At 40.6% G+C, this 13,448-nt stretch overlaps 2 protein-coding genes across 2 annotated transcripts in view; one reads left to right on the top strand and one right to left on the bottom strand.

The window, feature by feature from the left end:
- CA4 (carbonic anhydrase IV) overlaps positions 1–5,104 on the bottom strand; it is a 19,066-nt gene extending 13,962 nt beyond the window's left edge. Inside the window, exon 1 of the mRNA XM_009586216.1 lies at positions 5,068–5,104. Coding sequence (XP_009584511.1) covers positions 5,068–5,104 — 37 coding nt within the window. The remainder of the gene's footprint in view (positions 1–5,067) is intronic.
- A 7,080-nt stretch (positions 5,105–12,184) lies between these two features.
- On the top strand, positions 12,185–13,153 carry LOC104082932 (lysophosphatidic acid receptor 1-like). Its single transcript, XM_009586215.1, has one exon. The coding sequence runs from the start codon at positions 12,185–12,187 to the stop codon at positions 13,151–13,153; it is 969 nt and encodes a 322-aa protein (XP_009584510.1).
- The last annotated feature ends 295 nt before the right edge of the window (positions 13,154–13,448 follow it).

Raw genomic sequence — 13,448 nt, 5'->3', positions numbered from 1 at the left:
GACAAATTTAACCATTTGTGCAACACAGATGTATCTGGATGCCATGCCTGGCAAGCAACAGAAATGAAAGAAGTTAAAAACATTTTGAAGTTTATTCCATATATGACTGTAATACTATCTTGCAGCTGCCTTTCAGGAGTCTTCCAGTGATACACAGTGTTGTTTTTTTGCCTGCTGTGCTTGGTTCTCTGCCCCCCAAAATGGAACAGGCTGTTACAGCTAGCTGAAGAGCTGCTTTCTGGCTCCACTGTCTCATCTGCTGCTCTGCCACAAGCGCTTTTCTGTCTTTTGCTGAATTTTAGTGTCAACGGGAGAGTGAGAATGAAATTGTTACAATGCCTTATCACTCTGTGCCTTTATCATAAGCTGTGGAAGGAAATAAGTGTACTCTGAGATTACAGGATTTGCATCCTTAGATATCCTGGTCAAGCAGTCTGTGTCCGCTCTTCTCTCAGCCATAAACCCCCTCCAATTGTAAGCCAAATATGACAGTGAATATGACAGTGGCTCAACCTCTGTTCACCGTAACAATCCCTCTAGTAGAGTCCATTTGCTAAAATTTAATTGCAGGATCCACGTTTAATGGGAAATTTCATTAGTAAAAAAATTTCAGAGTTTCAAGGATATTAAGTACCAAATGCTGCTACTCGTTCAGCACAGATGATAAAGCTAGGAAGTTCTCTGCTGCCTGATGTTGCTTCTGCAGTTTACACAGCCCCAGAGAGAGGGGAGAGCACAGAGCAGTGTCAGTGGGTATCTCTTGCTCTCAGTGCACACTCAGCAACCTGACAAATGTGGGCTCTTGTTTCTTCATGCATACAGTGGATCTGACGATGGTGCCATACACTGGTATGTATGGATGATGGCAGGCAGACTCTGATAAGACTTTAAATCTCTTCTGGCAGCTTGAATGATTGCAAGGAAGAAAGAGAAGGAAGCCCTAAGCGATGTATCCTGCATAAAGATCATAACTTGAGATCACGAGTCTGTCCGCACTGAGATAGTTGAGGTAACTACTTTGAGATAATGTCAGCGATAGCTTGTCAGTTATATTTACTCATTTGTTGGATTAGGTGGGTGGAGAGAGGAAAATTCAAGTAATCCATATTTCCTAAAGCATCTATGGATTACTGCCTAAAGCAGCTATATCTTACTGCCTTTTCTATGTGTTCTAGGTCTTATATTGCAGTTATTACTCTTTTCATCCCAGAGTGTATCTAAGTGCACCAGCATCCCAATTTTGCCAACGCTAAATTGGATTTGAAATACAAATATAAGTATGTGTGCAGTCTATACCATTAGTAGTGAAAATGGAAGAAGTTAAAGCATCTTTTCTTATGCTGCTTATAGAGATAGGAGGTATACTTTGTATTTGAAGGGCCCTGAGGAAACATCAGACTGAGAATTAATGCTGACAACATCAGTGCCAGCATGGTTATGTAAATTTTATGTCTGTGAAAGTTAAAAGTATGTAAGTAGAAATATAGAGAATTAGAGGAATCATGTTCTATCATGCATGAATTTTTTTGAGAACTAAAGCATGGACTGTGGGAGAATGTCTTCTCATGGCTGAGCCCTGGTCTGTGATAAAGAAAAAGCCTAAAACATGCTGGGGTTCATTCCATTCCTCTTAAAGAAAATTATTTTTCAGTAGCACTTGGTGCTTGTGTGGTGAACTCCACCACAAAGCTTCTAGATGGACGTACATTATGGTTCTCTACAATTGTTGTTCTCTGGACGGCACTAGACTGAATCTACTGAATTAATAAAACCTCTCTTTCCTGCTGGAACATTGCAGACATTTTGCCTCTCTTCTGTCCGTCTAATAGCAGTACCGGAGGGTCATTGATCTCTCAAAGGAATCAAGCAACCCATTTGAGGTGCACCAGTGCAGCTATTGATGGAATATGCTAACTGAGACCCATATAAGTCAGTGGAGGAGATGTTGGACAGAGACTTAAGCTGATGGCTTCTCTTCCTGGTGCTGGTTGATCTCTGGGCCGGTGGCTGCACCAATGTGCCTCGGTTTCCCTTTTGTAGAATGGGCTTAATGAAGCTTGCTTCTTTATAAAGCCCTGTAATGACTGTTAGTAATAATTTTAAAACACAGGTGCTATGATATTAAGACAGGTCAAGGCTGAAAGCAATTTGAACTATTAGAATCAGTCATGTTGACTATTTAAGTGTGGTGAATTATGAGGCTGCCCAGATTAGAAAAACAGCCCTGGTGGAGGTATGTAAAATGAGCTAATAAGTGGATATCACTCAAGCTAGTTCTGAAAAGTGGTCAAATAGAAATGAAATCCTTACTTTTTAAAAAAGATACCTTCCAAATATAACAAAAAATGATTTAGGCTGATTCTTAAATGTTGAGGTTTCTTCAAATGTTTAGCCTTTAACTTAGCATAATGTATCCTGTGAAGCTTCTACCTCAGGAAAAGGTTTGGAAAAGAAGGTGGGGGGAGAGCAGGTTTCTTGTGCGTTAATGACTGTGTAGTTTGCCTCTACACTCAGGGAAGAAAGCGGAAATAATCATGGTTGGGGGAAAAAAGCAACAAAAAATATTATATGCATTCCATATCTTACTTCTGTCTGCTAAAGCACTAGTTATTAACACTAGTCTAATAAAGCCCATAAGGGTTTTCTAAATAGTCTTTCAAGATCCTGTGATAAATCCCTTAATAGAGCAGTAAATTTACCAAAGTGTTAATCAATCAGTAATCAACATGAAGCAAACACTAGTTGTAGACTTTGGAAGAGCAAAGGTTCTTTGTGTTTCTGTTTACCTGAAGCCTCCGGAGACAGAATACCTACAAAATACAGACTAAAGAAGAGGGAAGGTATTTGAACTGTCAGGTAAGAATCCGGAAAAGGCAAGGTACTGAGTCTTGGATATGGGGAATTAATTAAGAACAGAGAAATAAAATGTGGGAAACACCCCCGTTTCCCCAGTGCTCAGGCTGTGCTCCTTAAGGCACTTTCTGAGCACCTCAGACCTCTGTTACTTTAAGTCTGGCAACTGAATCTCGATCTGCTTTAAAACCGTGTCCCTTTAATAGGCTCTTGGTGCAGTGCTTCCCTCTGATACCTCTGATAATATTGTATTTCTTTTTCCTTAATGCAGTCTAGGCTATTTTAGTGCAAACAATAGACCCTTCGTTACTATTAAGAACTGCAGTGTTTATCTTTAATTTTCAGGCTGTGTGCTGATATTTGCATAGGAAAGGTGATTTATTCAATGTTATAGCATCGCTGATCTAATAGAAGCATACAAATGCCTTCTGCATTTTTCAATACTAATTATAGATCACTTTAATCTAGTCATCATAAGTGCATAGTGTACTTATGTACATAGTGTACAGAGTGCAAAAATAGATGGATCTGCTGGGCTGATGCAGCAAAGACATATTGTTCTTTCTTTCTCAGTAGGCAACCAAAAGAATTTCATCTTATATCATAAATGGCAAAGCAATATGAGCAGAAAACTAAAACAAGCTATTTGAAGTATTAAGAAGTTTACAGATAAAGAAATTATGTTTTGATTTTTAAAATGTACATATATAATTAACTATAGAGGTCAAGTAGAACCTCATTGATTTTTCTTGGAGGAGGAAGGCAACTAGAATCTCTAAAGGTGGAAAAAAACCCACTCGTTCATTCATGAGAAAAGTCTATACTTGATATTTTACCACAAATAATAAAAGGCAGAGAAATAAAGAAAACATTCTCCATTTGTCATATAGAAGAATTAGAGAGTCTGTACTGTATGTACTGATACTCAGAAACAAATCATAAATAAAAGTAACCTTGGTACATGGGGTTAGAAAGAGCAGGCAAGGACTTACCTACTGCCTCTGTCTTGAGAATGTGCAGAGAGAACAGAACAAGGAACAGCAATTCCATTATCTATTTTAAATAGGCTCAGTGTTGAAACCAGAATTGATTAGACTTCTTAGTAGTATGTGATCATATTTCTGCTCTCAGTTTTATACTGGAGTAAGGAGTCCTGGACAGACCTGAAAGCCATAGCCAGGAAGGTGAACTCCTCCCCTTTGTACTTTCTCCAGATTCACCCTACTCCTGATTTGCCTAAATTTATTCATTTCTCCAAAATGAATGGCAAAAGGAATAAGGCTTTCTAGCACTAAGCAAGTAGCCTGTAGTGAATAACTGATACTTTGCAACCTATGCACGTTTAGTAACCTATTACTAAAATGCTACATTTTTATTTGCTGCTAGCTTTTTTTCCTGACAGCCCACATGACATTCGATTAGCTGTGAATGTGGGTGTTAAGGTTAGTGTTTTGTTTCAAAAAACTCCAATGAAACAAACAAAACCCCAACTCCCTGCACCCCCCATCCCTGCCCTGCAACCCTCCAAACAGCTACTGAGGATTGGAGTAGATTTGTGAGGCTGGAAAACGGGACTTCTGTGTGCAGTAACAGGAAATGTTTATTAGGTGGCATACCAACACCTCGCTTATATATGCTTTTGCACTTAGTGAATTAACTGAGATCACACCCTTTGCTTGGTTTTTGTTTTGGGGCTTTTTTGGTCCTTTTTTTTTTTTTAATAATACTTTTCCTTAACTTTCCTGCTTCTGGTACTATAGTATAATATATGCAGATTTTTTTTTTTTTCCGGTCCCCTCTGCTTTCCTGTCTGAATGCTCTAATTCTATGTGTCTGATTCAGTGGCAATCCAAGCTTTATGTTCAACAAACAAAGGTGTGTACGAAAAGTGGCACTACTACTTTTTGCTCTATAGTCTCTATTATGGACACATTTTCATCTTTTCATTTGGGGCTGGATTTTGATACAGCTAAGGAAAACAGAAGAAGGAGTGCAACTTCTTCTTTCCCTTCCCCAAATGCCTCTCCGTCCATGGGGATGCAACCCACGTGCTGGGTTGGGTGCAAGAAGAAGAGCAGGATGCTTGACCCAGTGCTCTCCCTGAAGGGGTGGACAGAGTGAAGTGGCGTTATACTGGCTGCACTGAGCAAGCCTAGTCATCCAGCAAGGGCTGAATTTAAAAAAAGGAGCCAAGAAAGTGCTTCTTGCCTTTACCAACAGCTGCGGGCTCCCAGGTGAAGAGTATGGCCATTCCGCTGTTAGTAGTAGGGTCACACAGGATCAGGACCTGTAGTAACAATGGGAAATCTGACAGCTGACTTATGAGCAGGTCTTTTATTCATAAAAAGGATGGCTATAAATAACATTCCAACAATGAAGATTTGCTGGGTAGTGTTTTTCCACCCTGGATTAGGTAGATTAAAACATGAGCAGACGATGATTTGCCTAGCACATGGTGCTAAGATAAATAGTTACTGCAGTGACAAGAACAATAAGGGAATTTGTTGCATTTTTTAACTTCCTAGTTTGGCAGTGGAGCTATCTAAGCAAGGTGCATGCTGAGCACGTAGAGAGAAGCGGGGGCGTGAACGTGGCGGTGTCAGGTGGTGTCAGCCCTCAAGGGCATCTACAAGACATTTTACTCTTGGGCTTTTCTCTTTTTCTTTTCTGGGGGCAGTCTTCAGTGGGGGAGCTGAACCAAAGCTCTTTGATTAATTTTTTTTTTTTTTCTCTATTTTTGCTTAGTTCTCTGAAAGCTAAAAGCCTGCTAGAAACCCTCTGTTTAGGACTGAAAATTCTGAGGGTTAGAAATTTTGATCTTGAAACTCAGGATTCTTGGTTTTGGGTTTTTTTCCCCACCTTTTGTTAACCTTCCAGACTGTCATTATTAAAGTAGTAATAAACTGCACTGCAGTCATGTTAACTAAGTCTTTATTTGTGCTAGAAAGTGAAGGCAGACTCAGGGAAAGACATTCCCTTTCCTTATAAAGTCCGTAATCTATATAAGCAGGACAGATCAAGTGATCTCCATTTTTTTGTCTAAAGAAACTTACCTGACATGTGCTTGGTTATCAGTTCTCAAGGGCATCTTTGCACCCAGGAATATTTTTGAACTGTAGGTGGGTTTTACATAAAGGCCTTTGGACATTGAACCTAACTACGTATGAGGATAAGAGACAAAGTTATGCAGAGAGTCTATTGCAAATCACTGAACTCAAGGCTATTTTTTTGTCTGGCATAATGATTGCAGTTGTGTCCATAGCTACGGGATAGGTAAGAATAGGAGGGAATATCAAAAACAGTGAAAACTGCACTTAGTTTGTGGCCTGAAGAGCCACAGCAGCAAAGATTTTGGAGATGTTCCCCCCAGCCTGGTTTCTGCAATGAGATCTGACATTATTCTGCTGCTACCGAAAGGGCTTCACAGGAAGTTCGGAGGGGCTGACGTGACGGCTAATGAAGCTTGCATGTGTCTGAGCCAAATGATCCTGCCATGTGCTGAAGGGAGGAAGTCCAGAGCGGCTCCTAACCTTCCAGCAGCCCCGCTGTGTCCCAGCAGCGCAGGCGGGAGGGGATGAGAGCAGGCTGGGTCTGACGCCACGGCACAAATGCGTAAGAGTCCCAGTCAAAGTCAAGGTGGTGGCACAACTCTTTGTGCTGGGAGGCTGAGTTGTGGCTCCTAGAAGGAAGATCTAAGGCTTGTGAGGGTGAGACTGACTGGAGTCCAAATCCTGTTCATAAATGAGCTGACCTGGGAGGAATTGTCCCTGCAGTGGGAGAGGAAAGCACTTCCGAGAGAATTAAAACACAGATTAATTTCGTGATTAGTGACTGGGTGATTGGGAAACCTACCCTTCAGAGTAAGAGAACACACTAAGTGCTCTTCATTTAGTTGCATACTGTAATTTTCTTCATTAGAGTTCCCTCACCACTGAACAGGAAATCTGGAATTTCGTAGCTGTTGGTGAATCAGAAACATTAAGTCTTCACCTTTCACGTGAAAATGTGGGCTGGCTATGATTATCCCTGAGTCTGCTCTATTGGGAACCTAGTTCTAATACAAGGTCATTTCCATGGAATACTTAGAAGCTTTTGCAATGGCTCTTTATTTGGCCTTCTGCTCAGCTCTGGTGCATTAACTCCTCACCATCTATTTTAGGCTGTACCTGAGGATTAGACCCTGCATTATGTGATGCCATCATCAGTAAAGCTGAACCTCTCTTCTTTTCCCAGTATTTATGTAAAGCACTATTTTTTATGTGGATGAATAGCCTTCATTTGGTGAGCGATGAAACACTAGCAGCGTGCAACTCAACATTTCCTAGAATTATGAAGATGTACTCTGAAGGATGTGAGCCTCGAAGCTGTATATTTAGCTCTGCGTGTTTACAGCCTGCCTAGTTGCTTTGCCAGGTTTTGAAGCACGCACATTTCTGACCGTTGCTTTCTTGTAACAACAGTCCTCACTGTGCCTCTGCAGTTGTTTAGTTCAGAAGGAAGATGCCCTTTATGTGGGCTGTTTCATGTCTAAAGGGATAAGATGCATTCTGGCTTCTCTACATATAAATTATCGGTGGAAGGCTTCGTTTACTGTACAACCTTGGTTTCAGGTAATTATCAATGTTTGTCTCCCTTTAGGCAGCGTAATACAAGTTCCTCAAAGGTGAAAACAGCAGTTCTGGCATCTCAGAGACATGTTCAGGCTCTGCACAGATGGGGCGAGGGCCTGGTTTGTGGGGGTGTTCTTGCAACAAGCTGTCCTTGCCGTTACTTTGTGGCTTGTAGCTAACATAATGCTAAACAGCAGTCAGAGACATTCAAGCCTGAAGATTGTCTTCGCTTTATGTTCCTGGTGAGGGCCATGAAAGCATAGCTGGGACGTCAGATAACTCAAATCCTGTGAGGCAAAAATTCCTCAAAGAGTGGGTGGAGGAGGAGCGGAGAGCTCTCTGTTTTGAAAACATCTCAGAAAAATCTTGGAAGGAGATCATACATCCCATTTGTGTCTTCCTCTCCAGAAGGAAGACTTTAATCTGCATAAATTAAAACATAATTTGGATAAATAGGCTCCTTATTTGTATTACTCCCTTTCCTGAATGTTCCTTATTTGCAGGCCTCATGATGCCCATTGAAAGACTATGCAGATGAATATTCTTGTCTCAAGGCTTTGCTGAAGGTCATGGCAAGCAGGAATTAATCTCCCTCAATACTTAGCCAAGCTGCATGGCATTGCCATTTTTTGGCTCAGGTTGTGTGTTGTCTGCAGCCTGGTAAAGTGTATAGTTGGAGTGCAGGGGCAATTGAGGAGAAAGCTGAACCGTTGCATTTCACAACAAACAGGGTCCGGTGTTTCAAGACTGGGAGTAGGAATTGGACGTGAGTTCAGGGAGAATGCGATAGGAAAGAAACCAGAACAGTAAAATCCCTTATCCTTTCAGCGCCTGGTTTTTCTCGTGTGTATAGTGTATGTACATGACTTTGAAAGTAACACCAAATCATCTATAGCTTAATTGTGCTATGGAGTTCCTATTTTCATTACATGGATGCAGCTTTTTCTCCTGTACTTTCAGGCATAACTCAAGTCTCTTGCTGTTTTCATTACATGGATGCAGCTTTTTCTCCTCTACTTTCAGGTATAACTCAAGTCTCTTGCTGCGTTATCAGACATAGAGAATTGCTTTGCATCACGCTAAGGTAAAAGTGTATCTTGTCCAAGGGTTACTGCACGGAACTAAGACTCTCAGCTCCTGAACTTAATTTCCTGTTTTGAAATCAACTTTGGCATGTCACAGCTGGGGCCTCTTATTCTGAGAGCTGCTGAGCACTTGTGATTCCTGTTGAAGTCTGGGAGCTGCAGGTTATGGGCATTTCTGAAACAAAGCTCAGTTGTGTGAAGTTCGATTTTCCACAACAGCCACCTGAAATGAACGGTCATTAAAAATTCAGCCCAAAGCTTCTCATGTCTCTTTCTCAGTCTCTTCAACATGTTCAGTGATTATTGTCTTCTCCACAGGCACAATCACCAATCAATTATTATTGAACTTTGAGATTCTATACAAAATAATGCCATTTCTTACGCATGACAAATATCAAAACAATAGCAATTTGGACATTCAGATAAAGAAATATAAAAACAATCATAGAACTAAAAAGTGTTACAGAAGGTAAAATTTAGATAAATATCAAAGGCTTATCAACAGCAAGGTACAGCCAATGTTTAAAGTGTTAGCCGGAGATACAGGAGATTAGATTTAGTTCCCTCCGTACTGGACTTCTGTGTGATCTTAAGCAAATAATGTGATTGTTCCTTTCCCACTTGTATAATGTAGATAATACTCTTTCCTCGCAGGTGTGTTGTGAGCGTAAGTACAAGAAAGATTGCAAAGTTCCCAGAATATGGGAGTACAAGAATATCCTTGAATCAAGATTGTTATACGTAGAGATTTGGCTATGTAGCAGCCCTCTGTCTCACACAGTGCTTTCAATTCAAACTACTTTTCATCTGGTTTTGAGAGCTTAAGCTTTATTACAGAGGGTTGGAATATACAAATCTGTGTTTTTCTGTATATTGAAGTCCACTAAAAAAGCAGTTTCCACAATAATATTGCCTCCTTTAATCTAGCAACATTATGCTAATTTTTATGCATTTATATTACGGAAATAAGATTACAAAGCTTTTGTGAAGAGCTATTTATGCTACTTGATATTATTTTTAATTACATTCTGATCTCACATGGTTTAGTGTTTCATGCTTGACCACCAAATTTTCAAATTAGAGAAATTTCAAGTAGCATTTTCAGGAATATCTAGGGCACTTTGGAGTCCAAGTTCACAGATATACTCTTCTTAGTAACTAGGATATTTAAAAAAATGTTTTACTTTGTGGATAGCCTGCTGCTCATCACAGCCGTCAGCCCCTCCCTCAGTTCACAGAGCCGTGGAACACAATTAAAAGAGATCAGGAGTGCGTGTGGCTTGGTCTGGTGTCCTCTGCCATTCCTGACAGACGTTCACCCGTGCTGTACGTTACCTGCTGACATACCTGCTCTTATTAAAAGGACTTGCTGACTTGTGGTGCTGGCACTGCCAAGGTGACAGAAGTAGTAGAGCCCTTGTTCAGCAGCAACCTCACACCAAAGGTGTGGTGGACAAGTCTGTGTGAGGTGGATTATAGGATGCACAAAGAATGGTCTACCTGTGACACTTTGAGAAGAATATTTTACAGGGTATTAATACATCAGCAGACTCCATTAATCAATTCTCAGTCCTTATTTCTATATAATCATTCTTTGCACTTCCTTGTGACCACCTGAAATACCTATTACTTATTTGCAAAAAGTATTTCTAGTATATAATAATTGTGTACTACTAATTGCACACTAACCTGAACATACTTTCATACACTTTAACAGAAAAAAGAAGCTATAGAATTTTCCTTTTTAAGCTCAAGATTTTAGCACAAATTTCTTATGTTGTAAATACTGCCAGAGCCATTATATAGTTCACAGATTTACAGTTCTATAGCTGGGATTGCTGCTATAATGATCAGATGTCAGCACTGAACGTGGAAAGTCCATTAACTTAGCTGAGCTGCTTTGCAATATCATGGAATAAAATTGTTACTAATGCAAATTAATCCTTTGTTAGGATAACAGTAAAAATAAATTAAATCAGAAAAACTTTGTAAGTAACATGGCTTTACCTGGATAATTTTGCTAAAGGAAAGCTGCTCAGTTGCAGATAGATGCCAGGTAGCAGCCAGAGCACATTGGAGATTTCTCCCTGTATGTGGGCATTTCGAATAAAACGTGGGGTGACACAGAGGTGACCCACACTCAGCATTAGCAAACAAAAGCAGCCACTTCTGCATAGAAAAAATATCCACGGTGCTGTTCGTATTGATATACTGATGTACTGCTCACCTAAACTGCTCCGCTGTTTAAAATCCCTATACTCCCCACTGTAAACTGTATTGTTTGTTCCAGCAGTGCCCTCTGCTGTCTGACAGCATTGAACGTATGTCCAAAGAGCTTTTTTCCCCAAGTCTCAAGTATTTGAAATCTAGTTCTCAAAAATCATTTACCTTTAAAAAGACAGAGAAAGAAAAGATATAATGATATTATGTTGTTTTATTAACATACAAGTTACACATTAACTTTAAATAAGCAAACACAAAATATCCCATAACAAAGGTACAAGTATAGATGTCTGTCATTTTCTAGCTACATTCTCATTCAAGAATTAAGGTGGAAAAAATGGCATTTTCAGAACGGCATAAGCATCTTAAGTCTCCAATACAATTAATCTACTAAAGGGTTAAGCCATTCTCCTGTGTTTCTGTGTTTGAAAATTAAGTTAATTCAACAACTCATTAAATGCATCTCTCTTTTTCGCTTGTAAAGCATCAGTACCTCTGATTTACACATGAGAAAGAAAGGCCATACCATTTCAGGTGTATTCTGACAACTGATGAGTACTCCAGTACTCCGTACGGCGATATTTCTGTGGGCCCAAGCACAAGAGCATCTGTGGAGACAAAGACCCTTACTTTTTTAGATCTCCTCTGAAGTGCTGCAGTTCGTCGTATGGTTTTGCTTACAAGTTTGGGGTTTGTTCTGTAGATGTGATCTAACTGTGCTTAGAAAAACAGCCACTGTTGGTGCATCAGTTTGTAATTGTAAGCAAGGGACAGTGAATAACTAGGTTCTGTTGTCTCTTGCTCAGTCTTGAGCACTTTAGTTTTGTGATGTCACTAGAGTTGACCTGGAATTAGGACTCACATCCTCACTGAACTGGGGTCCAGGTTAGTGACACAACAGTGATGTTCTTTGAGTTCCATCTGTCGCTCCCCCCTCCAAAACCAAAAAATTACTGCTCTCCACTTTCTGACTCTCTAATCCTTTATACATCTAATTTATTTGTGAATTAAAGCTGAATTCACATTCATTCCATTTTAGAATATACTTAAAGACTTTTAAACTACTGATGTGATCCTTTATCTTCACAAGAACTGGCCACATTTTGCTCTTGATAAAGGTTGCTTGAAGCAGATCATCTCTATAGTAGTAAATATGTTTTCCACTTTTGGTTATCCTAGCAACTTAAAGGTAATTGGCTATGCCCTGAGTTGGTAACCCAAATATTTAAACACACAAGTGGTTAAAGTTTAATCCACTCTCATCATGATGATGTGGCACTAGAAGCTGTGTATCAGGATTCATTCTTCACCTGGAGAACAAGGTGGCAGTAATACTCATGTAGTACGGTCTCTTACGGAATATGGGATAAGTAAAGCAGACCTTGTTAGCAGTTGAAAGTAGGATTTTCCACCATGAATGGATACCCAAACTGCTCTACTAACCACACTAAAATTTGGAATCATTATTTAGTACTTGCGCTGGGCATCCCTCAACTGACCATTAACATAGCGTCCGTGATCTTCAACTGCACAGTCATCTTCACCAGAATGGCGACAAAGGATCTGCACAAGCCTATCTCTATACTCTTCTGCAATTTGGCTTTTTCTGATCTCTTCACCAGCTTTTCCGGCTTTTGGATTTCAATGTTGTTCATCACCAATCCTGACATTACAATCTTTGGATCCAAGGATATGCTTGCACCTTATGCCTTATACACTATGTCTATTTTATCCACCATCTATAACTTGGTAAGCATTGGAATTGAACGCTATCTAGCTGTGGCTGAAAGCATGAGGACAAGATTCAGGGTTGCTAGAAACCATTCCATAGCTGCAGTTTTAATTAACTGGGTCCTTGCTTCCTTTTTGGGCTGCTTGCCATTGATGGGGTGGAACTGCTTGGGTACGGAAAAAAATCTCTCTGTCCTCTACAGTCCATTTTGCGTCGACTACCTCATCTTCATCGCCATTCCCAATATTGTGGTGGCTTTTACTGTACCTCTGTTCACTTACCTTAGAATCATTATCATCTTGAGGAAAAGAAAACTGAGAATGAAAGCATGTGGACAAGCTACTGGCACCTACAAATCAGCTGAAATCCAGGTTGCCAGAACCAGTATTTTTATTTGGCTCCTGGCCTTGATCTCCTACTTTCCTTTTTTCGCAGGAGTCATATTCGATGCAACTAACCATCAGTGCCCCATTGATCTCTACCCAGGTGTCTACATCTTTCGAAACTGCACGGCTGTGCTGGTAACTATGAACTGTTTGGGAAACCCCATAATATATACCCTGAAAGGCAAAACTCTGGGCCCTAAACTCAAGGCTCTAAAGTGTTTCTCCATCAACCGTGTCCGAGCCTGCACCATTGAGAACATCTAGCTGGGACTGCCCTTGCTCCAGGACTGCTGATGTGCCTGACCTGGAAACTTTACTGAAAGAGTGGTCAGGCCTTGGAACAGGCTGCCCAGGGAAGCGGTGGAGTCACCATCCCTGGAAGTATTTAAAAGACGGGTAGATGAGGCGCTTGGGGACGTGGTGTAGTGGGCATGGGGGTGCTGGGTTGGCGGCTGCACTCGATGATCTCGGAGGTCTTCTCCAACCTTTATGATTCTATGATTCGATGCAGTCAGAGGGGGATGTGAAACCGGGCCGGGCTCCCGCCCGGGGCGGTTCA

Source organism: Fulmarus glacialis, unplaced genomic scaffold (assembly GCF_000690835.1).
Source record: "Fulmarus glacialis isolate BGI_N327 unplaced genomic scaffold, ASM69083v1 scaffold33169, whole genome shotgun sequence".
NCBI lineage: Eukaryota > Metazoa > Chordata > Aves > Procellariiformes > Procellariidae > Fulmarus > Fulmarus glacialis.
This window is presented reverse-complemented; position numbering and strand designations above follow the sequence as displayed.